The sequence below is a fragment of the Notolepis coatsorum genome (genome assembly GCF_963971535.1).
Source record: "Notolepis coatsorum genome assembly, chromosome: 1".
NCBI classification, from domain to species: Eukaryota; Metazoa; Chordata; class Actinopteri; order Aulopiformes; family Paralepididae; genus Notolepis; species Notolepis coatsorum.
In genome coordinates, this window is record NC_140165.1 from 309,464,391 (window position 1) to 309,490,640 (window position 26,250).

The 26,250-nt window shown below is 46.0% G+C and overlaps 2 protein-coding genes across 2 annotated transcripts; both read left to right on the forward strand.

Moving 5' to 3' along the window:
* Nucleotides 1-1,235: 1,235 nt before the first annotated feature.
* Nucleotides 1,236-5,793, forward strand: LOC311225939 (P2Y purinoceptor 13-like; the record flags this gene model as incomplete). The annotated part of the gene is made up of 4 exons (XM_084311329.1): nt 1,236-1,418; nt 1,528-1,917; nt 2,657-3,032; nt 5,750-5,793. 4 exons carry the CDS (start codon nt 1,236-1,238, stop codon nt 5,791-5,793), a joined length of 993 nt encoding a protein of 330 aa, XP_084167455.1.
* A 9,141-nt stretch (nt 5,794-14,934) lies between these two features.
* LOC311225950 (P2Y purinoceptor 13-like) lies at nt 14,935-25,452 on the forward strand (the record flags this gene model as incomplete). Its single annotated transcript, XM_084311337.1, has 4 exons — nt 14,935-15,037; nt 22,752-22,937; nt 23,032-23,421; nt 25,006-25,452. The coding sequence occupies exons 2-4, from the start codon at nt 22,776-22,778 to the stop codon at nt 25,450-25,452; spliced, it is 999 nt and encodes a 332-aa protein (XP_084167463.1). The 5' UTR covers nt 14,935-15,037; nt 22,752-22,775.
* Nucleotides 25,453-26,250: the final 798 nt, after the last annotated feature.

Consider the following 26,250-nt stretch of genomic DNA (forward strand, 5'->3'; position numbering starts at 1 on the left):
GTTGTACTGTCCCACCATTTGACCGAATGTCCCACATATTGAGAGGATGTCCCTCTTTTCGAAGCAAAAAAAAAACATTGGTCTGAAAGTTTGAATATTTAAAACAGATGTTAGGTGGTAACAAGCCAGCTGCCAGTGCCAAGATGAATGTGGAGAGATATAATTCTGTATTTAATTTGTATTTATTTTGATTTAACCTTTATCTATTCGGTGAAGACCATGTTATTCTAATAAAAAATGTTACATTATCTATCTGTCCCACTTTGTCCCACCAAAATCTTACTGTTGTCCTGCTTTTGGACTTTTTGCATCTGGTCACCCTAGACGAGGTGGTGTGCCGGACCGATACCCGATGGCGAGCCAACCCCGGAACATTTGATATAACTCAAGGCTAATGCCAGCCTGATGTGAATACGGCCCTGATGCTCAACTATTGTTACACCAGTAGGATTGAACTGAACGAGACAACAAGGACTTCCAAGGGCGTCGACCATGTTCACCTTGTGTTATTTTGATATTGTATTTTGTATTTGATTTGATTTAACTTGATATATGGGTACGGATATTCTCCTATAAGAAGGGGGAATTAGAGGGTAAATGCTTAACCACTGTATGATGTGATAATAGAACCTGCTAGAACATAGAACCTTCTAGAACATTTGTGGTGATGTCATAATAGAACATTCTAGATGACATATTGATTATAGCTGAATCCCTGATCGTTTTCCTGTAAAGAAAGAGGGTTTAAAGGGCCAATTCACCTAATAAGGTATTTTCATTCCCTGATAAACTGATATAGATTTACTGATGATAACCTCAGAGACGTCTGAACGAACCCCAATGTGTTGATCCACTCGACCTAGGCCTTGATATCGAACTAACCCTCCCGAAAGGAGAGGTTACTGAAAGAACCTAAAAGGGATACTTCAAAGTATTACTTGTACTTTACGGCTGTATGTATTATTACTGTTTAGCTGGCGCGCTTTTAATTAAAACACTGGTTATTGTTATAACTCTGCCTCTGGTCTACTATTCTGTTAATTGTGCATATTAGTCCTCTCCTCATTCGAACCTAGAACTGTGCCCGTGGTGAACAGCTGTTACTGTTAGTGGCACAAGTGCTACATATACAAAGAACACAGTGACCTATTTAGAAAGATTCTCTTTCTCTCTCTCTCTCATGCCATCGTCTCTCAACTCTCTTCCCCCTCCCAGGGTCCACCGAGGTCGAGAGGATGAACAGCACCCAGTCCAATACCACCATAAAGTGTGTCCGGGACACCAGCGTGACGGCTCTGGTGTTCCCCTGTCTGTACAGCCTCCTCTTTGTGGTGGCTCTGGTACTGAACATCCTGGCCGCATGGATCTTCTTCAAAATCCGCAGTACCTCCACATTCATTGTCTACCTGAAGAATGTGGTGAGAGATCTAAGGTTTTATCATCATTGATTTGCCAATTGCCATCATTGATTGTCATTGTGGGGGAAGGGACTTCCGTGTGGTCAATAACCTGTTCCTTTGTCAACAGGTGGTGGCAGACCTACTGATGACTCTTACCATCCCCGTCAAAGTCCTCAGCGATGCGGGCGTGGGCTCCTGGCGTCTGCGCGCCTTCCACTGCAGATACTCCGCTGTCCTCTTCTACATATCCATGTACATCAGCATCCTGTTACTGGGCCTCATCAGCCTGGACCGCTACCTGAAGATAGTCCGGCCCTTCGGGAAGTCCCCTCTGCAGCAGGTCAGGGTCGGAAAGATCCTCAGTGCGTCTGTCTGGGTGGTGATGTTTTCTCTGGCGCTGCCCAACGTCATTCTGACCGACCAGATGCCACAGATCATAGGCGGTAGACTGAAGTGCATGTCGATGAAAGGCAAAGCTGGCAGGCTCTGGCATGAGGGATTCAACTACTTCTGTCAGGTGAGACTGATATACTGAGTAACTTTGCACTATCAATTCATGGTGTATCTACTGTGGCCACCATGACTCAATCTTTGGCATTTTAACAAGGAAGTGGGTGACTTTATTGTGTTACCTTGACAATGATAAGTGCATGTCATAAGAGTGTCTTAACACATTGGGTGCCGTTAACGTAGATCTATGTTTCTGTGGCCCAGCGGTTGAGTGCCTCTGTTTCGTTATTTCTTTTATTCGCTAGTGCCATTCATAATCCATCGAGGCACCTTGTGCAGGCTGTCCTGAATGTGTCTGAGATTGCAAACGGCCAATACCGCCGCCTAACGCCTTGCGGCCGCTATTGCACTCCATTTGAAACAATGTGGTTTGTTTTCCTGGCCGAGCTCGGCATGGGGGCGGGGTCTGAACACTCCGGCAAGACAAGCGGTCACCAGAGTTCCCTCGACGAGGGTCCCCGCCCGCCAGATCATCTGCAATGCTGGATAACGTCGGACAAACAATCGCAATGAATATTTGGAATGGTGATCAGATAATTGAAATAATTTTTTCACCGTGATTGCAGCGTGTCTGTGTGGTATGTGTGTGTGGTGTGTCCCGTTGGTAGTAATCACAGCACGGAGGGGCGCCCCGCTCCAAACCCCCTCATCTAACCCTAAATAATCAAATGATTCTATGATGGTATGTGTATGAAAAGGTGCTCACATGATTTCAGGAAACCTAATAGTAATGGTATGTTTTTCAGGTGATTTTCTGGGGCACGATGGCTCTGATGGCAGTGTGCTACACCTTCATCAGCAAGAAAGTGTACGAGTCGTACAGAGCCTCCGGGAGCAGCTCCAAAGCCTCCAGCCGTCGGACCAAGGCCAATGTCTTTGTGGTGGTGGTGGTATTCTTCATCTGCTTTGCCCCATTCCACTTTGCCCGTGTGCCCTACACGCTGACCCAGACCAGGTTCGGGTCATACTGCCAGGCGCAGAAGGCGTTGTACATCGCCAAGGAGACGACTCTCTGGTTGGCGACCACAAACGTTTGCCTGGATCCCCTCATCTACGTGTTCCTGTGCAAGGTGTTCCGAAGGCGGCTGACGGCGTCACTCAGCCGCAAGCCCCTCCCAAAGGGTGAAATGTCCTACTCAAGGACACCTCGACACACTGTCAGGCGGGGTGGGATTGAACCAAGGAACCTTTCAAATTACCAGCTATACCACCTGAGCCACATCCGACATGGTGCTTCCTGGTGGGAAACTCTGATATCCGCCAAATCGGACATGACATAAATGCAGAATTATCTCGGTCCTCATGAAATGGTAAAGATGGATGTTTCAGAGTTTAACTACCAGGAAGTTGCACTCGAACAACAAGGGGTGAACTGAGGGGTTGGGGTCGCAAAGCCCAGCAACACCCAACAAGACTCTTAACACATTCGGGGCCAAGTATGAATGGACTTTTCTGTTAGCCTAATGCGTGTAGCCGATGGCCTGGAATAGTTTTTAGGACGCTGAATTCAGTATGCAGTAAAGGAATATATCATCAGCCAATGGACATACCAGATGGCGATCGATAACAGGGAAATCCTTTTTGGGATCCAACCGGCCACAGGTAAGAGCTTTTTCACGTAAATTACATGCTGATCAGGCCTTGTTATCATACCCAACCAGCCGAACAGCGAATAAGGCTACTGAGGCTAATGGCGTTATTGGTAATCAATAATCAGAAACGACGTCGTCGTCCCCTTTCATGCATTCATGGTGGACCATGATACCGACAATATGCATTTTGAGTTTTAGCTCTAGCTTGTCTATAGCCGAAACGCCATTTGATTTAACGTTATTAGCTTAGCACCCTATATCTCGCGTTCCAGGAAATACCCCAGAACATTCTGCTATAACGTTCATATTCACGACGCTATAAAATGGAAACGTATTGATGAAAAAATTATTTATTTAAGGCATATTGAAGGGACAGTTTATAGTGTCAATTGACAATGAGAATGGACAGATAGCAATAATATAAATTATAGATTTAGCTCTACAAACAGCCTCACGCACAATGAAAGTTTGTTTCGATATGCTGGCCGTATAGAGATTAGACGGATCCCAATGGCCCCGAATGTGTTAAAAGAGCCGTTGGGGGGGGGGTGCGAGAGAAGAGCATCACGGCACAGCCGGCAAGGTTGTACAGATGTTGTCACGGAATATTCCATTTCCCTCCGGACTAAGGTGTGTCGATACAATGGAAGCCCCTATCGGACAGGTCTGTCGCCTCCAGACCCGGTGTGACCGATTGTATGTTACTCTTTCTGCGTTGTGTTTTACATTTCAATGCCCCGAGGGAGTTTCGAACCCGGGTCGGCTGCACCGTGGGCGACAGCATAGACCGCTATACCAAGAGGTGAATTCACTGCTTGGTAACGTGTTTATGTGTCTTTTAAGGGAAAGTGAGTTTAACTCGCAGTACCGCTTACTGCCACAGTCACTTCACAACACACTGTGACTGCGGATATTACTCACGGGACCTCCGTTACACCGGCGAGGGAGGATGTCGGAATACAGTAGCTTGGAGCCAGGGAAGAGACATCTGCCTTCATCTTCCTCAACAAGGTGACCGGGTCGTTCCCGCTCAAGCCGATGCTGTTGCCACCCAGGTGGATCACAATCACACCGGCAACAGTTCCCATCTTCTGCCACCTTTGCCATTCCAGGTGATGTGGCAATCCAAGCCGAGGTGTGCATCCCGGCCATGAAACCAGATCACGCCAGCCCTTGTAGCCTGCATATAATCAACATTACATAAACATTATACGCTAACCATGAGCTAACAGCACAGCCCAACACAATACACCAGCCCAAAATGTTTGCTTGTAACATACTAAACATATTATATACCCGCCAGCACAATGAAATACAGTTATCCATACTCCATTTCTCTTTAAATATGGTTTAAATAATGGTTTAAATATTATTTTTTTCTAAATATGAACCAGCAAATGAATCAGCATGAATTGTACATGTTAGCAAGTGTTTTGTGAGTCACTCAATGGTATTCTGAGATATTGTAAAGTAAGTTAGAAAAGACATTTTAGAAAACTGAAGTCCAGCTATACTTGAAGCTGATTGGCAATAACAACACTCAAGGTAAGAGCCCTGCATCCTCTCAAGTGGATTGGCTCCTGTCCTGAGATGAGTAACATGGCACATCTAGGCTGTCTGAACCCGCCAGTCTGAGGTTCTCATTGGTACTGTACACGTAGTTTCAAAGCCAATTTCCTCATCTAGAGCATCGACAGCTTATTTTGCTTGTGAACTGACTTTTTTACTATAACACAAATACTAACCAGACAAGTTAACAAAGTGACAATGTTGGTCTTTATAATGGTAAATGGCTGCTTTTTTATATAGCGCTTTTATCCAAAGCGCTTTACAATTTGTTCCTTAAGATTTTACCCATTCACTCACACATTCACACAACGACGGAGCATCATCGGGAGCAGTTAGGGGGTTAAGTGTCTTGCTCAAGGACACATCGACACGCTGCCCGGGAGGAGCGGGAATCGAACCGGGAACCTCCGGATTGCCAGACGACTGCTCTACCTCCCGAGCACCTCCCGAGCACTGTCGCCCCTATAATCACTATGAGGTGCACGCAAAATGGAGTGGGAGCCATAATCTATTTTACTTTGGGCTGCAAATCTTGTATGAAAGGTGCTATACAAATAAAGTGTATTATTATTATTATTATTATTATTATTACAGGGTATATAATTATTTCATATATCCTGCAACAACCCCGGAATGAAGTCCGAAGGACGGGTCCCCTCAATGTCCTCTCCATGTAAGCCTGCAACCCCACGATCAGCGAGCTTCCGATGATCCACACTTGAGGTGTATTCCTTTCAGCTATAATGTCAAAGAAGGTGCTGGCGCTCAGTCAAGAATTTCACATCACATTGGCAGCCTAATCATACATTTCTTTATGCTACATGTATGTCGGCTGTCATAATAATATGTATACATAATATTCCTGTGCCTTTTTTTAATTTATACATAGCTTAATATGTTAGACATGTTGAAATTATACACTTTTAAATGTAGGACTAGCCTATATCCACATAATTGGATATGGTGATCTTACTATTTTATTGGATTTATAATGGATAGATGCAGAACCCATACACGCTCTGTGGTTAAAGTGAGCCAGTCACTTTTTCATTAAAGTTTGCACAATAGGGTATGGAGTAAAGTTCTTTGGTAATACAACATCATCATGAATGGGGCAAGCACGCTCATGCTCCTCTGGTCCAATTTCGGGGGTCACACACCTTTTTGGAAGCCACATGTGCGTAAAATGAGTCATCCGTTTGTTCCACTACTAAACAATCAAACTACCCCCACCCACCCACCTCCAATGTACAGTCCCCCCCCCCCCCCACCCCACCACCTATAATTAATTATTTTAAGTTGTACTTAAGTTATGCTTTTACATTATACTTACAACAAGTCACACAAACTCAAGATATTTAAGTTAGTAGAACTTTCATAGAATATTGAGTATACCCTACTACTCAATCTAATTAATTATTTTGAACATGCAGGTTTACATGTGTACCCACCCCACCTATACCGTACCTCCTCCAATGTACAGTTTCTTCCCCATCAAATGTATATACTCTCTTTTTTGGACACTTTTTTTTGTATCACAAACAGTACTGTATTTGTAGATCTGGTATGTCATAAATGTAGCAGTACTGTCTACCTGTATGTCATAATATGTTATGATGAATTTAAAATGGGGGACCCTGATGTAAACAAGACGAAAGCCTTTCTCTGGTCTGCATCCCCTTAACAATTGTATGTATTGAGCCGTACTGTATTGTACCCATTCTGCAATCTGTTAATAACATTTTCAATCAATCAATCAAAGCACTGAACATGCTCCTCCTGTCAGCCAAGTCTGTGTATAGTGGGCGGGAGGGGTTTTCCCTGATGGCCTGGAGCTTAGCACGGCTCCTCCTCTCCGCCACCCTCGCTAGGGAGTCCAGCTCCACCCCAACCACGCTGCTGGCCTTCCTGACCAGCTTATCCAGCCTGTTTGTGTCCCCTGAGAACAGTGAAAAACAGTGCAGTGGCAATGGCATGTGGTGCACCGTGTGAACATACAGTCGTTTGGGCATTAGGGTCGGGTACCACACTCTGTACTGTTAACCCTTTCACTGCCACACGACAGAAGGTTAACCCTTTACTATCACACAACCGACGGTCACTATACTTAAAAAAACCTGGTCCTGGGTGGAAATAATATGAAACATAGCTTTGTTTTTAGCATCTAGCACAACTTTGGTCCAGATCCAAGCAAGATTACACAGGAAATGCCATTATTCCCAAAAAGACATAGCCCCCCCATTATTCCCAAAAAGACATAGTCCTTTGACCTGAGGAACTACTCTTTCTACCCGAGGGAGATGCACCAACAGCTGACCATGACATGTAACGTTCCTCCGTGATATCACCTTGTATTGACTGGTGTGGGATAAATATTGTCAGAGAAACCTGCTCCCAATACTCTTTGCTCTACCTTTCAAACCATATGAGAGACTACAACTATCTTCGTACCGTCCATAAGGACAGGAACCACGCGTTAGGGTCAGACGGGGTCACAGGTCACCACAGAGATACAGTCTTCCTTCTCAAAGTTACACCCAGGAACAAACCCTAGAGATAATAACCATCATGTTGTGATGTTTGTCTGATCTAATGATGTGATAAATGTGCTCCCATATAAATTACATTCAACACTCCCTCGTCTGTCGTCTCCTATTATCCTATGTGTAGCTGTAACATGATGTGTCAACTTGTTTTAACAGATTGTGTTGTTTATTTAAGGTTTTATTGTGTTATGTGACTCTGTTGATTTTTTTCTGTTGATCGTAAACCCGCCGTTGCTGTAAAATTTAAATGAAGGAAACCGCCGCTTCCTGCGAGTTGAAATAAAGGTTTGAAATGAAACTAAGTCATCTGATTGATAATCATGATTACCTACCCCGCTGTTGGCCAGATGCTCAGACACTTTATTACTCAAGAGAGACTATTGATTATTGTTGTCTCTACGGGGAGGCCTACATGTAAAAAGTTAATCAGGCTACATTATTAATAAAACATGGATAAAAATGATATAATTCTACGCTGATGTTGCCCAATGCCTACATCAGGTCTCAAAAGACTGAGAAATGAGAAAAGGTATGAGACCAGAAAGTTGACTTTATTTTCTAGATTTTGATTCCAGGTTTATGGTTGAACGGCTATATGTACAATTGTATGTGCAGTAGGAGAACAGTCAAAAATGTTACATTCCGCTGGTCTGAGACCAGTATGACTGGTGAATAACTACATATTCTACTGGTCTGAAACCAGTATGACTGGTGAATAACTACATATTCTACTGGTCTGAAACCAGTATGACTGGTGAATAACTACATATTCTACTGGTCTGAAACCAGTATGACTGGTGAATAACTACATATTCTACTGGTCTGAAACCAGTATGACTGGTGAATAACTACATATTCTACTGGTCTGAAACCAGTATGACTGGTGAATAACGAAAGGTTATCCTATAACCTAGTTATATGAATACTGGCAGAGCGTCTCGCTCTTGCCATTATGAGATGACTCTTATCTCCTAGCACCTACTGTACTCATGAACAAACAATTTGCACTCATGCACGTGACCAGGCCACGCCCCAGCGTCCTCCTATAAGACGCGCCGGACATGGTCACACTCTACCTTCCTCGGAAAAAAGTTTCCAACATTGAAAACCCAACCAAGGGACCTCAGGGCGCTAAGAGCGAGACGCTCTGCCAGTATTCATATAACTAGGTTATAGGATAACCTTTCGTTATATATCATACTGGTCATCGCGTCTCGCTCTTGCCATTATGAGATATGGGACAGAGCGGACGCGTGACCCGACAAGTGTACCCCCTGAGGGCCCCTAAACCCCACTACCAGCGAGGAGGGGAGTCCCGTCCACCCGCCCGTCCTAACGAAGGGGGGGAGGCAGTCAACTCCACCAAAGTGCAAAAAAGGGGGAACCAGAGACCCCTGAAAAACGTACAGCACAGGCGAGACCATGTGTGACACATCACCCCGTGGCACACACCTACACACCCCTGCTAACCCACCAATGGGGACACAGGAGAGGTCCCAGACCTCAGAACCGCCTGGGAGACAGAACCCCCAGTCATGTCCACGAGGGAAAACTTAACGAAGGGACCCAGGGAGGACCAGGAGGCGGCAACTAGGGCTGTCCCCGACTAAGGATTTGGATGGTCGACTAGGATTGGCCAAAATTAGCCGTTAGTCAAAATTTTTTTTTTTAAATGTATAATATTAATAATTTAAAAAAAAAATTAATTTTTTTTATCATTCCATTTGGGCTGTGGGGGGTGCTTAATGTCTGAAGGAGTCGACTGAAGGCTTCTTGTCCTCTGCAAAAGCATGCAATTGGTCCACTGATGGATACATCTTGATATTTGTCTAGTCTAGTGTGTTCATTAGATGGGTGAAATCCTCTTTCAGTGCCTCTGTGCCTGTTTTCGTAGGCAGTTAGCCTCTGGTATGCGTGCCATTAGCGTTAGCCACGCTTATAGGCCTCTTTTCTTTTGGAAAGAATGATACAAAAATAAAAAATAAATAAAAACTACGGCTCCTTTCGACCGATTAGTCGACTAATCGATTAATAGGGGTCAGCCCTAGCGGCAACACAGATGTCCTCCACCTCGTCCCCCCCTAACAGGGCAGCAGCCCGAGGGAGGACCTGTCCAGCCAACGTGCAGCAAAAGGCAACGCCCTCGCACAACCAATGTGACAGGTGCTGCTTGGACAGCGCCTCACCCGCGTAAGGGCCACCGTAACAAACGAACAGTTGAACGGAAGCCCTGAGAGCCCGAGTCCTGAGGTAAACCCCCAGTGCACGGACAGGACACGACAGGTGAAAACCTGCCTCCAACCCACTAGCGTGAGGAGGCGGACGAACGCCTGAACCACAATATCCCTGGAGCGAAGGAGCTCCGGATATTATTTGGCACGAAGACTGGATTAGGCCTCAGAGTCGCACCGCTATCGGCCGAATAGACAGGCACTCAGGCCGCACCGAGAGAGCACACAGCTCACCCACGCGTTTAGCGGAGGTGATGGCCAAAAACAACGTGGTCTTCAAGACAGCAGATCCAATGGCAACTGCTCAAGAGTCTCAAACGGGGCCTCCGACAACCGGCCCAGGACCAGTTGGAGGTCCCACTCGGAGACAGAGAACATTCCACAGGCTTGAGACGCAGAGCGCCAAGCAGGAATGTTCCACGAGAGGGTGGCTGAACAACGTTCCGCCCCCACACTCGACCATACGCCACTCCCTAGCGTAGGCCGCGGTAGAGGACGGAGCGCGCGCGTACCGGATAGTGTTAACCACAGAATAGTCAAGACGCATCCCCACCCACCAGATTCACACTGTCAGCAGCCAAGCCTAGAGGCTGCCCCAGAACAGGAAGGCAGAACAGAGTTCCGCGTGCCTGAGAGAGGGCCCGCGGTGACCACGGAACAGGCCACGGCGGGGCCACCAAGAGCTGAATCAGGGCCGGGGACCACACAGCTGATCCCCGGCCCAGCACGACCAGGACCAAGTCCCACGTTCCTGACGTACCCACCCCAACAACTGAGCTATCAGGTGTAAGGGGGGGAAAGCGTACAGAATCCTGGACGGCCACGGAATCGGTCCCAGACCTGCCCGACTATGTCTGGACGTAGTCCCCACTCGTCAGGGTGAGGACCGCCCCGCGACATCACACCTGCACCCACATTCACCCTGCCGGGGATGTGGAGAGCCCTCAGGCAGAGCAGATGGAGAACGCCCATAGCCAGAGCCTGACCGCCACCCAGTGCAGACGGGGGGAGCGCACTCCTCCCTGTCTGACAATATACAACGCTGACGTCGTGTTGTCCATCCTGACCAAAACATGCTTGCCCACCACAAGGTGGTCGAGCCGTTTGAGGACCAGAAGGACTGCCTTCAATCCCAACACATTGAAAGTAGCGCAGACCGGGCAGCATGGCAGCTGCCCCCTACTGTGTTGGTCCGACACGCCCCTCCGCAGGTGAGGGCACCAGACTCTCCCCAGAAGACGAGGTCCCCCAGTACTGACATGGGAACCTTCAGCCACTTCCATATGTCTCACACCGGGTCCATTTTCATACTGGAAAAACACCACCTCTGCATCCCCAGCAGCAAGCGCATCATGGACAGCGCCGTAACCGCCCTAGGACGGAACCTCCAGAGCGCGCCGAGAACCCAACCACTCGCCGCCGCTCCGAGAGGGATGCCCATATAGACCTTGAGCTTAGAAAAAGCCCAAGTACTCCACCCGTTGACTGGGAAGAGGAGAACTCTACTTCCAGTCTACAGCAAAACCCAGGCAGGTATGAGACCTGGCGATCTACCCTGACCGGCCAAGGACCAGAACGTCGTCCAGGGCAGAATTCGTAACCCCCGACGACACAGAGGCCCCAGCGCGGTCTTCACGCACTTGGTGAAGATGCAGGGAACCAGAGAGTAGCCGAACGGCAGCCTCTGGTACCCGTACGCTAAGCCCTGCAAAGGAAGTGTAGGTAAGCCCTAGGATGGAAGATCGGGATGCGAATACGCATCCTACAGGTCTATGGAGGTGAACCAGGCCCCCACCTGACAGCGTCTAACAGGTGGGAGACGGTCAACATTCTGAACCTTCCATGGGACAGGTCCAGTATGGGTCTGACACCCCCCCCCCCCCCCCCCCCCCCCCCGATTTCTCGGGCACCAGAGAATACCGAGAGGAAACGCCATGCATCGCATCCTCCTTTGGGACCACGGCGATGGCTTGCTTCGCCCACAGAGATTGGATCTCGTCGGCCAGAGCTGTCACTGCTGTTGTCCCTGACAATAGAGTCTGTACCAAACCTTAAAATGGGTGGGGTTGTGCAAACACAAGTCCCCGCCTCAGCGTTCGCTCCATCCACCTCGACATATGGCACTGCTGTAGCCATATGTGATGATAATCCCAAGCGCACCCGCCACCACTTGGCGCTGGTCTGCCAGGAACCGTAGATAGGCGGCCCGGTCCCACCCGCTGTGCGTTGCCAACCCTGGACTCTCGTGGAGCTGGGATATCACACCCTGACACTACCAACGAGGCAATCACACCCAAGGGGGGACCCCGACAGAAAGGGCCGGTTTGATACGGTGGAAGCTGACATCACACTGGGTGACAAAAGCTCCCCCACTGAACACCTCCCCGGCATGGATTGCTGAGGAACTGTTCTACAGCTGGATATGCAAGGCGTGAGGTCCCCACACTGCCCGATAGGGTGGGTTCCTACACACCGTAGCCCTGCAGTGATATTACTACCACCCAAATCATGCGCGCCTGCCTGACCACCACCGGTCTTCTGGCCGTGGGAGGCACTAACGTGATACCCGGCCTGGCGAGGGCGGGGATGGGGGAACTCACGCTGCAACCCCCTGGGCCTCGAGTTCCCCCCGCTGACAACCTTCATCGTTGACAGACACAACACCAGGCTCACCAAACACAGACGCAGAATGTGTGGCGTGGGAGCCGCTTGACAGCACAGCATTCTCACGGACAGACCCAGGCCTAGCCAGCAACTGGGTGTCAGCCCCTGTCCCCATGAGAAGCGAAACGTGGGGCCGCTCATGCTTCACTGAAAGCACACAGCCCACAGCCAAAGGGAACAAATCAGAGCCCGTATCCCGCTGGTGTTGTGGGGGGGAGTGACCGGAGAGCGAGCTAGACACAGCTAGACGGCAACGGTTTTTTAGGGCGTGCTCATCTAATGTAGCCGATCCCTCGGCCGCCAAGGCTGTCGGCCTTGCGATCACCTGTTGTCTTTGTGTCCAGGGTACCTCAGGTGGGGGAAACATGGCCTGGTTGGGGGCCCCGCCACAGCCGCTGGCGAGGCCGCGCCCTCACCTCTGGCTGCGCGGTGTGAGGTGGTGTGGGGCCTAGGTCAAATACCGCCCGCACTCCTGCGGAAAGACCAAAGTCCCTCTGCGGAGAGGGGAGCCCTGAGGAGGGAAAACCATTCTCTCCTCCTCAAGGGGAGACTGATCCAACCAAAGATGTCTGTAAACAAGCGTTGACAGAATCCTAGCCCTCCCTGCGGTTATACCTTGCGGCTAGTTCAAAAGCTAATAACCTCAAAACCTTGCGCGATGTTTCGAGGTCGGCTGGCCCTAAGGCCCCACCACCGACACCATTTTTGACAGAAAAAACAGCAATTCGAACAATGTTGCTAGTCGCTGCTAATTCTATACCGCGGCGGTATAGGCTTTAACAGCCCACGAGCCACCTGCCGGGCCGACTCGCCTCATGGTGTTGGCCGGGCGGGACACCGTTCCACCATGTCAGAGGCAAAGGACTGATGCCACCTGCTTCACAAGCACAGAGCACCAGTGGTGGCTGCAGACAAAAGACTACTACTAGTGAAGCACTGCCTCACTAGTAGGAATGCAGCAACCTCCACTGTGGTGTGCAACCATGAAGGGGTAAATGAATAAATGTACGAAAACTCCACTAACACACTGCAGAATGGGCTAGCTAGCCCATACACACAAATGTTAAGGGGATGCAGACCAGAGAAAAACAGCCGTCCCGCACACAATTCATAGATTCACAAAAAGCACACCAGCCCTAGGCCTCAGCCCATCCACCCATGAAATGGTAAACAAGCCCCCGTCAAAACCCCCAACATTAGACACCGATTGACCGTCAGCATGAATGGTTAAGAGGAGGGAAGACCTTTTAGTAAAGACAGCCCTCTGCGGGGGAACAAGAACGGAGACCCAGCATTGTAGCATTAGCATTAGCCGCGCGCACTAGGATAGTTGGGAAAACACCCAAAACAGAGTCATGACGACCATGTTTTCCCAGATATCCTGCCCCTCGCGCCAATACACAACTCGGCTGTCTCACGGGACAACAAGCAGTATCACAAATGCTAGCATTAATGCCTGGCAGCACAGGCCCTACCTGTGCGCGACCTAGCCCGACAGCTAGCCGCCGCGCGACGTCCCTCGATCCGCTGTCACGAGACGAGGAAACCCCAGGACAGGCCCGATGCGCTGTTAGGATGTGCCGAGAAGATTCCAGGGGCTGGTGAATCTCCGGCGAAAACCCAACATTGTGTAATTTCTCTCTGCATTTAATAACAACTAGTTCATGGAGTGCACTGCAGCGTCCATGTTGGAAACAAAAAAAGAGGAAGGTAGAGTGTGACCATGTCCGGCGTCTTATAGGAGGACGCTGGGGCGTGGCCTGGTCACGTGCATGAGTGCAAATTGTTTGTTCATGAGCACAGTAGCCAGTAGGTGCTATATTATCTCATAATGGCAAGAGCGAGACGCGATGACCAGTATGATATATAACTACATATTCTGCTGGTCTGAAACCAGTATGACTGGCAGTGAATAACTACATATTCCACTGATCTGAGACCTCCTCAGCTACAAAGGTTTTGTTTATTTTTCTTTCCTATGTTTGAGGTATAAATACTGTCCCCGGAAATATCTTGATACATACCTGTACTAAATGATAACCTTTTGCAATGGTTGCAAAAGACAAATTACAAAAGAAAAACATAAAAGTAATTAAATATGTATTTAAAATGCATGTTATGCAAAATACTGTCCATCTCAATCATGTTGCGTGCATCCTTTCTCAGCAGCTTCTGGCTGTGGGAAGGGTAACACTATGTCAGTCTGTCAAGACATCTAGGTCTCTCTAGAAGCTGGACTGCAATAATGCATGATTCATAACCACCACAACAAAACCGAATGTTCTAACAGGAAGAGAGAGAGTAGCCGGGGTTGTAGCGGGTGGGAGGAGGAGTAGCAGGGTGCAGCAGATCTCTTTAGATCTGGAGTGATCCCTATCGCCCATCAGCGACTGAGCCACTGAGGCTGACTGACTTCTCACGAAGTAAGAATCGTAGCGTTTGGAAAGATAATTCACTCCTTCATAGTGAGTTCCAGTGGACGGCGTACATGCTCCTCAGTCAGGGAGGATAAGGACCGTTCAAAGGTGAGACTAAAACATGGATATATCAAGAACTGTATTTTCTGGCATCAGCCTATATTGTATTAAAGGTTACAAATTAATATGTCTGTGGCCCAGAAAAGTTCTATCAATATTTGTGAATTTCACAGAGCCAGAAGAGAATTACTGTAAGACTCAAACTTGTGTTTCATCAGGTATGGACCCACAGAATGCCGTCAAAAACTAGGACCTGTAGGACTGCCCTGTTTCTTCGTTTGGACCCACAGAAATATCATTAATCATATCTGTAAAGTTGTGCGTCAAAAGAAAAAGGCGTTTCTATGTCGAGCAAGGTCTCCCTTACATTTTCAAAAGCCTGGATAAAGTTTGTCTTAAAGGAACACGCCAACATTTTGGGGAATTAGCTTACCGTCTTCTCCAGAGAGAGACAAGAAGATAGATACCAGTTTCCTCTCTGTGCGTTCAGTAGAAAGCTATCTGGCTGCATGTTAGCCTAATGTAGCTTAGCACAATGAATGGAAGTGGACATGACCAGTTAGCCTTCGGGAGAGGTGTTAGTTGAACAATGCCTAGGCTAACCGGTCATGTCCGCTTCCATTCATTGTGCTAAGCTAGGCTAACCTGCAGCCAGATAGCTTTCTACTGAACGCACAGAGAGGAAACTGGTATCTATCTCCTTGTCTCTCTCTGGAGAAGACGATAAGCAAATTTCCCAAAATGTTGGCGTGTTCCTTTAAGCTTATCGTTTAACGATCAGACACTACGTTATTGGAACCGGGGCATCGTCCTTCCTCATGGAAAATAGCCCAATAATTTCATATTTAGGCTATTTATCATACTTATGTATATGAATAATTCATTAGATGATAGACTTTAGAAACGAGATCTTGAACATTTGTAGACAAGACGTGAGCATTTTTATAAAGATTAATTTCTGACACTCAAGTATCATACTTAAACTTTTCGCCTCTATAAAGCTGGTTTTGTTTTCAGAACATCACACAAATATAAAATGTCAACTTTATAAACTTAAACTTTATTGTCAGATAACAACAAAATCTTATGGGCAGTCTATTAGTCTATAGCAGGGGTGGCCAACCAGTCAGAGACTAAGAGCCACAAAAATTACTGTGGTACCACAAAGAGCCACACCATATACCAGCGTTTCTCAACCTTTTTTTTCAGTCACGGCACCCTTCATGTGTTTATAGGTCTCACCCTCTGGCCTCTGAAGTTGCTAATGTCTTTTTTATTTGGGCCTCACAGGGTTAAAAGTACCCTGTGAGACCCACGGTTGCAAAATTACAAAATCACTTTTAGCCATTTAAAAAAATAATGTTTATTTAAAAAATGTTAAAGGGGAACTATTTGACTATTTCTTTCACTATTTGGGCACTTTTACACAATTCCTGTGAGTCTATGGAACACCTAGGTTTTTTTCAAATGGTGAGGTAAGTACCACGTCCTTCCTTCCTCTAGATTTAACGTACGGTTTGTATTTCTAATCAAGTACTCAAAAACCGCATTTTTCTATCTCAAGATCTTAAGCCGTTTTGAGGCTGGGCTCCAACCACTGTGTGGCCTGGTGCCAACTGCCACATCAACTGCCACATTATTATGCAGCTGAGAAATCTCTGACATCACAGATATGCAAATTTTCAGATGACTCAGTTCAGTGAGGGTGAATATTGTGAGAGGAGAATTGGAAGAATGCGCCAAATATGAGAATTATAGACATAGATCCTATTAATATAAGTCCACATAGCTAAGAAACAATGGTAAACACTGAAAAAGGCCATTTATAAGATAGTTCCCATTTAAGCACATGTATAGTCAATTGGTCCTGTTGTTCAGCCTCACAATGCTATTTGATAGTAAATGTGTTTATATGTCCCACCCTCTGGCCTCTGAAGTTGCTAATGTCTTTTTAATTTGGGCCTCACAGGGTTAACCTCTTAAGCCCGAGATATACAGTAAAAGTGTATATTTTCAGCATTACGTTTGTTTACCAATTATTTTAACTGTTATTAGTGAAATATAAGATTATAGAAATCTCAGGGCATTGAGTCGGAAACCGGCGCATATTGACAGGAGGAAGTGGCACATCCAAAAGTGAGTGTAGTCTTTTGAAGGAAGAGACTCAGGGCTTTCAAATTTTGAAAAACAACCCTACCCAGCTCACACCAGCCCCTGTCAATCATCTGACTTCTGGATTAACTTTTTTATTTTTCTTATTTTTTGGGATTATCTCCCACAAACCTGAACGTTATTGCCATAAAACAGAACGCAGTTAGTTTCTCTACCTTTCTGTGAACGTCTTGCAAAAAACGGTGTTGCAATATGATGAAAAATGGTGGAGAAATTCCCTAGATTCAGATACCAAGAACATGCAAATGGACTATTTAAAAAAGAAATTAAATTTTTATTCTACGTCCTTGTGGAATGAGTGACATAAAAAAAAAAAAAAGTAAAAAAAAAAAGTAAAAAAAAAAAGAAAAAAAAAAGAAAAAAATTATTTTTTTTATGGATGGAAGAGCCGCACATTGACGGGCAAAGAGCCGCATGCGGCTCGCGAGCCGCGGGTTGGCCACCCCTGGTCTATAGGCTGTGTAAAAAGAGCACAGCTGATTTAGCAGAGGAGGGAAGGTGGCTTGTGCGCATGATTCTGATTTATAAGCAATAAGGAAAGTAATAAACATGCTCCACAAGTAATGCCCTCTAATTTATCAACACAGCGCTGTATAGTCAAACAGATACTGGTTATGTCCTGTAGTCACACAGACACTGGCTATGTCCTGTGTCTATTTGTGGAGACATACTGGGATGTTTTGATCATATGGTTTATATTATCATCACATAGAATAGAATAGAAATACTTGTATTATCCCAAGGGAAATTTGACACTGCAAATCGCTCAACATTAAACATTTAGACAGAACAGGTCACGAATAAAAATAACAAAACAAATCAAATTGCCTAAGATAAGAGTAGAATAAAATAGAATACAAATGGAATAAAATATACAGTAAATAAATACAGTAAAAATATACTGAGGTCTACAGGTGTAATATTGCACAGTGCTGTTTCAAAAGTAAGAGTCCAGGAAGATGGTAACTGCTCAGTGATGCAGTGAGGCACAGTGATTCATTGTATAGTCTGATGGCTGGTGTTGGAATGAAGGACTTCCTGTGCCGTTCAGTGGTGCATTTAGGTAGTGTGAGCCTATAACATGCTCCTCCTGTCAGCCAAGTCTGTGTATAGTGGGTGGGAGGGGTTTTCCCTGATGGCCTGGAGCTTAGCAAGGCTCCTCCTCTCCGCCACCCTCGCTAGGGAGTCCAGCTCCACCCCAACCACGCTACTGGCCTTCCTGACCAGCTTATCCAGCCTGTTTGTGTCCCCTGCTCTCAGTCTGCTGCCCCAGCAGGTCACAGCGTACAAGAAGGCGCCCGCCACCACCGACTCATAGAACATCCTCAACATCCTTGTACAGACATTGAAGGATCTCAGCCTTGAAGTAGAGTTGGCTCTGGCCCTTCTTGTACAGTGCCTCTGCGTGTTTTGACCCGTTCAGTTTGTTGTCGATGTGTACACTGAGGTATTTGTACTCCTCAACCATGTCCACATCGACTCCCCTGATGGAAACGGGGGTCACAGGTGTCATACATACATACATACATACATACATACATACATACATACATACATACATACATACATACATACATACATACATACATACATACATACATACATACATACATACATACATACATACATACATACATACATACATACATACATACATACATACATACATACATACATACATACATATATGGTAGCAATAGTATCTAAGTACATAAAAACATTTAAACATTTTAATAAAATTGAGCTAAGAATAAAAAAGCATAGGAATACGAGTGCTGGTATGAAAATAGGATGACGGCTCAAAGTCAAGGCTTGGAGCTCAAAGTCTCAAAGTCACACCCCCCAGGGGGCAGGAGAACCACCCCCCCCCCCCCCCCCCCCCAGGGGGCAGGAGAACCACACCTCCCAGGGGGCAGGAGAACCACACCCCCCAGGGGGCAGGAGAACCACAACCACACCCCCCAGGGGGCAGGAGAACCACACCTCCCAGGGGGCAGGAGAACCACACCCCCCAGGGGGCAGGAGAACCACAACCACACCCCCCAGGGGGCAGGAGAACCACATTCCCCAGGGGGCAGGAGAACCACTCGGATCCAGTTGAAGTATAGAGCGGGCACGGTTAGACGCCAGTCAACTGAGGACGATGTGTAAAGATGTTTTTTGTGATATTGTTATCGACTTTGGACATGTTCTAGGTAAGACTTCAGGATATGGCCCCAGCAGTGTTTTCAGCTAATACCTATAGAGTAGATAGATCTGCAGCCGGCATCTGTTTGCAATATAATTCAGACGAAAAAAACCTTTATTTCAGTGTGTTCAAACCTCTGTAACTCTATGACAATAGCACGATTCTTCAGTGCATCTGCTACAAATGTTTCCAGAATAGCGTCCAATTTACTCTCAGCATGCAATCGACAGGCATCTTATGCAAAATTTGCAGGACTGTTAAGAGGCTAAGTGACATATGATGTTCTTCCTCTCTAGTGTAAGCTATGTGAATGGAAGCCTCACGTTTATGCATAGGGTATATTTCTCTCTCTCTCTCTCTCTCTCTCTCTCTCTCTCTCTCTCTCTCTCTCTCTCACAACCGTTACATATGTATTCATTACATTTGTCCGTCTACTCCAGTGTCTCCGGTTATCAAGGTCAATGACTACCAAAGTGTACATTCAAGTCGTATACTTTCATTTACAGTTCTACCTTGTTCCAATTTCTGTGGTTAATCAAACCAAAATTTAAATCATGTAGCCTACATATTTCTCCTTTGTCTCATTTATCAATGGTTGTTCTAATATTCACTTACATAATTTACATATTCCTCCTCTGGGGTCAATATCAATGGTTGTCAACATATGCACTCTACACGTACATGTGAGCCTTGCTGTTAACCCACAATGTAAGGTCACACTTTCGAATGAGGAAGCGAGAGGAGAAAGGGGGGGGAATAAGATAGAGGGAGAGGTTTAGGGGGAAGGGCGGGGAGGAGAGGAATCTAGACCGTGGTTGGGGTCCGAGAGGGAGATGAGAGATGATCCAGCAGACGGGAGAAAGGGAAGAGGGAGGAGGAAAGGAAAAGGAGTGTAGGGGTGGTGCCCGGGGAGAGAGAGAGAGATGAAGAGGGAAAGGGAGAGGAAATGGTCTGCCCTCAGACCGCAGGTAAGGAGGAGAGTGGTTGGAGAGAGAGAGAGAGAGAGAGAGAGAGAGAGAGAGAGAGAGAGAGAGAGAGAGAGAGAGAGAGAGAGAGAGAGAGAGAGTGTCAGGGAGAAAGGGAGAGGTGAAGGGGAAAGGGGAAGAGCTGAGAGCGAAAGGAAGGGAGAGAGAACGGGGGAGAGATGCAGGGGGAGAGAGAACAGGAGGGAGAGAGAGGAGAGGAGCGGGAAAGGGAGGGAGAGAGGAAGGGGGAGAGAGAAGAGATGAGAGAGAAAGAGAGGAAGAGAGGGAGGGGGGAGATAAGAGATGAGAGAGAAAGAGGGAGAGAGAAGAGATGAGAGAGGAAGGGGGGAGAGAAGAGATGAGAGAGAAAGAGAGGAAGAGAATGGCCTAAATATAGTTCTCCTTTAGTAACTGGCCTTAGTGCCACCGGCTTAACCATACTAGTAGTTTCAATACTATTACAAGGTACCATTGAAACAACAGGTCGTCATGTGTCACAATATACCACTAGTTCAATGAACACCAAAGATAAACTTACTTTTACTGTTCAACTTACTTGTGGTAGTTTAAGACTGCTCTTAAACTTCATGGGAAATATTCCTTTACTTGAATTCTATGCTCTTATCAAACTTTTCAAAATGGCGTCTCATTGGTATTAAGCTCTGACTGGTATATTTGTGACATGTGCGTCCTCCGGCATTCAGACTCATTTCAACGGATAGCAATTACCCTTATTTCATATTTCCATTAAGTCACCTCATTTCACATTATGTAAGGGATAATGTATAGCTACGAGGTCATTGTCGCAAAATAATTGACCGACACGTAGTTTAAAATACCGAGCCGCCTCGGCGAGGTGTTTTAAACGTCAGTGAAGGTCAATTATTTTGCGATGATGACCGAGTAAAGCTATACATTATCCCGCTTATTACATGGCTAACTTACTAACAATATACCTAATTCATTTGACAAATCGCAGTTGTTCTGTGGCTCTGTCAGCCCAAATAAAGTGATTATTATTATCGCGGGCAGCCCGGCAGGTGTGTCTGATTGGCTGCACTGAAACAGTGTGTGTCAGAGGGCTTGATTGCGAACAGCTGCGCACAGCAGTCATTATTGTCCCACAGCGGTCATTATTGTCTGATAACTGACCTCTGACGCACGCTATTGACCAATCACAAGCAAGCATTTCGGCGAACGTGAAAACGCCATGTAATAAAGACTAATAACCTTATTCCAATTTCTAATCAAGTGCTCAGGGCCCAGTGTTGAATAAACAAGTTACACAATGTACCTTAATTAGTGCTGTCAATCGATAAAAATATTTAATCTGATTAATCGCATGATTGTCCATAGTTAACTTGCGATTGATTAATCGCAAATTAATCACATTTTTTATTTATTGTTTTGTATCTACCTTAAACAGATCTTTTTCAAGTTCCAAGTTTTAATACTCTTATCAACATGAGAGTCAACAGATGCTTGCTTTATGCAGCCATTTAACACAAAAGGATGACCCTCATGCATTGCGAATTTGCATCAAATTCAAAACAGAGTGATGCACAAAATAACTTAAAAGAAAATAATAATTTAAAACAATGAATAAAGTGTGCATGAAATAATAGGGGAAAGAAAACGTTAGGAACTTGTTACATTCACCCACACAAGGGCTGAGTAATCACACACCCCCCCCCCCTCTCTCTCTCTCTCTCTCACACACACACACTCTCCCAGCTCTCTTTCTCTCTTGCCCATTCCTCATCTCTCTCACCCCCCCTCTCTCTATATCTCACACACACACACACTTCAGAAACAAACATAGTATCAATGAGAGCATCAATAATACACCTGAGTGAAGTCTAGTAAAAAATAAAAATAAAAATAAAAGTCAAAAATTTAATTAAATAAAAAAGATTCTTAAAAGTTAATCGTGAGTTTAAAAAATGTGTGGCGTTAATAGAATCGGGCGATAACGCGTTAATACCGCGTTAACTTTGACAACCTTAACCTTAATATAATACCGTCTCTTATACCCCAGCGGCAAGTGCGTGCTGCTAGTAACTGATAACGTGGAAAACGCCATCTTCCCTCGTGGCCAATGCATATCACAAGTGTGCGCCCACATCACATATTTCACATTCTTATTGACGTTATTAAACATTGAACTCATTTCACAATTCTCGTTACTCATATCACCTAACGTTATAACCTCTAACAGTAGTGTTTTTTCTGTACTTTTTCACAGTGTACTGACCTGAAAGCATAGAATAGTGATCAAGAGGAATGAAGACGCGAGCTGCTCAGTTACTCCAATTCTCCTCTAGCGTGAGAGGGCGGAAACCGCTGTGGTCATGTACTACGAACACAGCGACCTATTTAGAAAGGTTCTCTTTCTCTCTCACATGCCATCAACCCTCAACTAACTTTCCCCTCCCAGGGTCCACCCACAGAGGTCAGGAGGATGAACAGCACCCAGTCCAATACCACCAGCACGATGGCTCTGGTGTTCCCCTGTCTGTACAGCCTCCTCTTTCTGGCATCCCTGGTACTGAACATCCTGGCCGCATGGATCTTCTTCAATATCCCCAGTACCTCCACATTTATATTCTACCTTAAGAATGTGGTGAGACATCTAAGGTTTTATCATCATTGATTTACCTGTCGTTGTGGGGGAATGGATTACATGTGTGGTCAATAACCTGTTCCTTTGTCAACAGGTGGTGGCAGACTTACTGATGACTCTTACCATCCCCGTCAAAGTCCTCAGCGATGCGGGCGTGGGCTCCTGGCATCTGCGCGTCTTCTATTGCAGATACTCCGCTGTCCTCTTCTACATGACCATGTACGTCAGCATCCTGTTACTGGGCCTCATCAGCCTGGACCGCTACCTGAAGATAGTCCGACCATTCGGGAAGTGCCCTCTGCTGCAGGTCAGGGTCGGACAGATCCTCAGTGCGTCTGTCTGGGTGGTGATGTTTTCTCTGGCGCTGCCCAACGTCATTCTGACCGACCAGACACCACAGGCCCCAGTAGGCAAACTGAAATGCATCTCCTTGAAAGGCAAAGCTGGCAGGCTCTGGCATGAGGCATTCAACTACTTCTGTCTGGTGAGACAGATATACTTAGTAACTTTGCACTATTCATTTATGGTTTATCAACTACTGTAGCCACCATGACTCAATCTTTGGCATTTTAAAGGAACACGCCAACATTTTGGGAAATTAGCTTACAGTCTTCTCCAGAGAGAGACAAGAAGATAGATACCAGTTTCCTCTCTGTGCGTTCAGTAGAAAGCTATCTGGCTGCATGTTAGCCTAGCTTAGCACAATGAATGGAAGCGTACATGACCGGTTAGCCTAGGCATTGTCGAACTAACACCTCTCCCGAAGGCTAACCGGTCATGTCCGCTTCCATTCATTGTGCTAAGCTAGGCTAACATGCAGCCAAATAGCTTTCTTTTAACAACAAGGACCACAATGGCAATAAGGGTGACTACATTTTGTTATTCTTTACAATCATGTATGTGTGGATGTCATAAGATTGTCTTAATAAACTAAAATTAAATAAATATCATATCATCATGTAAGAACTTGATATTATCTAACCCTGAATAATTATAATAATAAATCTTTTTTTTTATCCACTTTTTCTCCGTATTTTTCAATTTTTCTCCCATCCCAATTTCGTATATCGCCAATTTTCCCCTTCAATTCTCCCCTCCCCTGTCTTGAACGTTGCTAAACTATGCCTCCCACTGGTCGGCTGTAGTGAGGATAGAAGCCTTGCATCACGTGTCCCCTCCGGTACACGAGGAGGCAGCCTGTCGCATCTTTTCACCAAACAGCGCAGACTCTCAGTGGCGAGGAGTAACGTGTGGGAGGCTCACGCTGCCCCCGATACTTCCTGTCTCTGCTGTACAGGCGTCACCCAAACGACCTGTAGGAGTCGCTGTCCACAACGTCCAATCCCCACCCATCGACTTTCCACCCGCTACCTCTGCCGATTGAGATAGTATGACGACTGGCCCAAGCCGCAGGCAATGCTGACTCGGGGAGTCGAGACCGGAGTCTCTTGCATTGGTGACGAGCGCAATCTCCGCTACGCCACCCAGCCGCCTATAATAATAATAATAATAATAATAATAATAATAATAATAATAATAATGATTCTATGATGGTTATGTGTATGAAAACATGCTCACATGTGTAATTGGAAATATTAAAGGACAAAACGATGAGCCGTTTGCATTAATCATTCTGAGTCATTATTAATAATAGAAAAGTTTATTTCACCGTGGCCACAATGAAAGTTCAGTTTACAGTCAGAGACACATGTTCACACAGTAGCATCTGGCCATAAAATGACCAAGAGCTCTAGTCACACGTATATTAAATACACAATTGAAATGGCGTCCACTAGACACCCAGACAGGTAAACAAAGTCTGCCCAAAGGAGAACCAGCCTTGGCTAGGCGGTGATGTTCGCGATGTTCCTAACTGGAATGTTAAACAATCTTGCTAGCAGAGGAAAAGATTTAGGTCAAAAGTCATCCTCTCCTCACATTAAAGGGACCGTGGTCCCTGCTAGTACAAAGATAAAATGATATCTCAACACAGATCTATAATGACATGATAATATATTCCACGACACATGATTTCAGGAAACCTAATAGTAACGGTACGGTTTTTCAGGTGGTGTTCTGGGGCACGATGGCTCTGATGGCAGTGTGCTACACCTTCATCAGCAAGAAAGTGTACGAGTCGTACAGGGCCTCCCGGAGAAGCAGCTCCAGAGCGGCCAGCCGCCGGACCAAGGCCAAGGTCTTTGTGGTGGTGGTGGTGTTCTTCATCTGCTTTGCCCCGTACCACATTGCCCGCGTGCCCTACACGCTGACCCAGACCAGGGACGGGTCATACTCCCAGGCGAATAACAATGTATTAATGTACATCACTAAGCAGACGACGCAGTGGTTGTCGTCCACTAACGTTTGCCTGGATCCCCTCATCTACGTGTTCCTGTGCAAGATGTTCCGGAAGCGGTTGACAGGTACACTCCGCCGCAAGCCCACTCAGCCGCAAACCCCTCGGCCGCGCAAGCCCCTCCCACAAGGCGCTACGGAGATTCCCATGGTGCTGTGAACTCAGCTGAACTCACTCTCTACATTAGCTCACGAAAACACTGGAAATAGTGTACTATGATGTGATGATTATGCAAGCAAGCGCTTTGGACACACATGATAGCATTATTGTCTTTTATACCTACCGGTATTCTTATGTCTGCAATTTATGCATTGTTTTTTTATTCTGTCAATTGTGTGCTCATTTATGTTCATTTGTATACTAATTGCTGTGGGGCACTCTGGACTGCGGTCCATGTGTGAAAAGTACTATGTATAGATAGTTATTCATATTTATTATTTTTATATTGTAGAAATGTGTGCATTGAAATGTCTGTAAAGTCTCGTCGACATTGAAAATGACGGTGACCTCAATTGTCTTTTTGAGAATAAATAAAGGTTTGAATGACGTAACACATTCATCTAGACAATATCATGAGGGTGAGAGATTGAAATTTGAGAGAATTGTGGTGGATGAAGGTGAATGTATTATTAAGCATCACCAAAGCATGTTTCCAAACCACTGTGAAAAGAGTTTAAGTTTGAGATACATGTAAGGTTGCAAGATATAAATGGTAAATGGCTGCATTTATATAGCGCTTTTATCCAAAGTGCTTTACAATTTGTTCCTCACATTTTACCCATTCACTCACACATTCACACACCGATGGCGGAGGCAAGGTGCCGACCTGCTCATTGGGAGTACATAAGTGTCTTGCTCAAGGACACTTGGACACGCTGCACGGGAGGAGTAGGAATGGAACCGGGAACCTCTGGATTACTAGACGACTGCTCTACCTCCTGAGCCACTGTTGCCCCC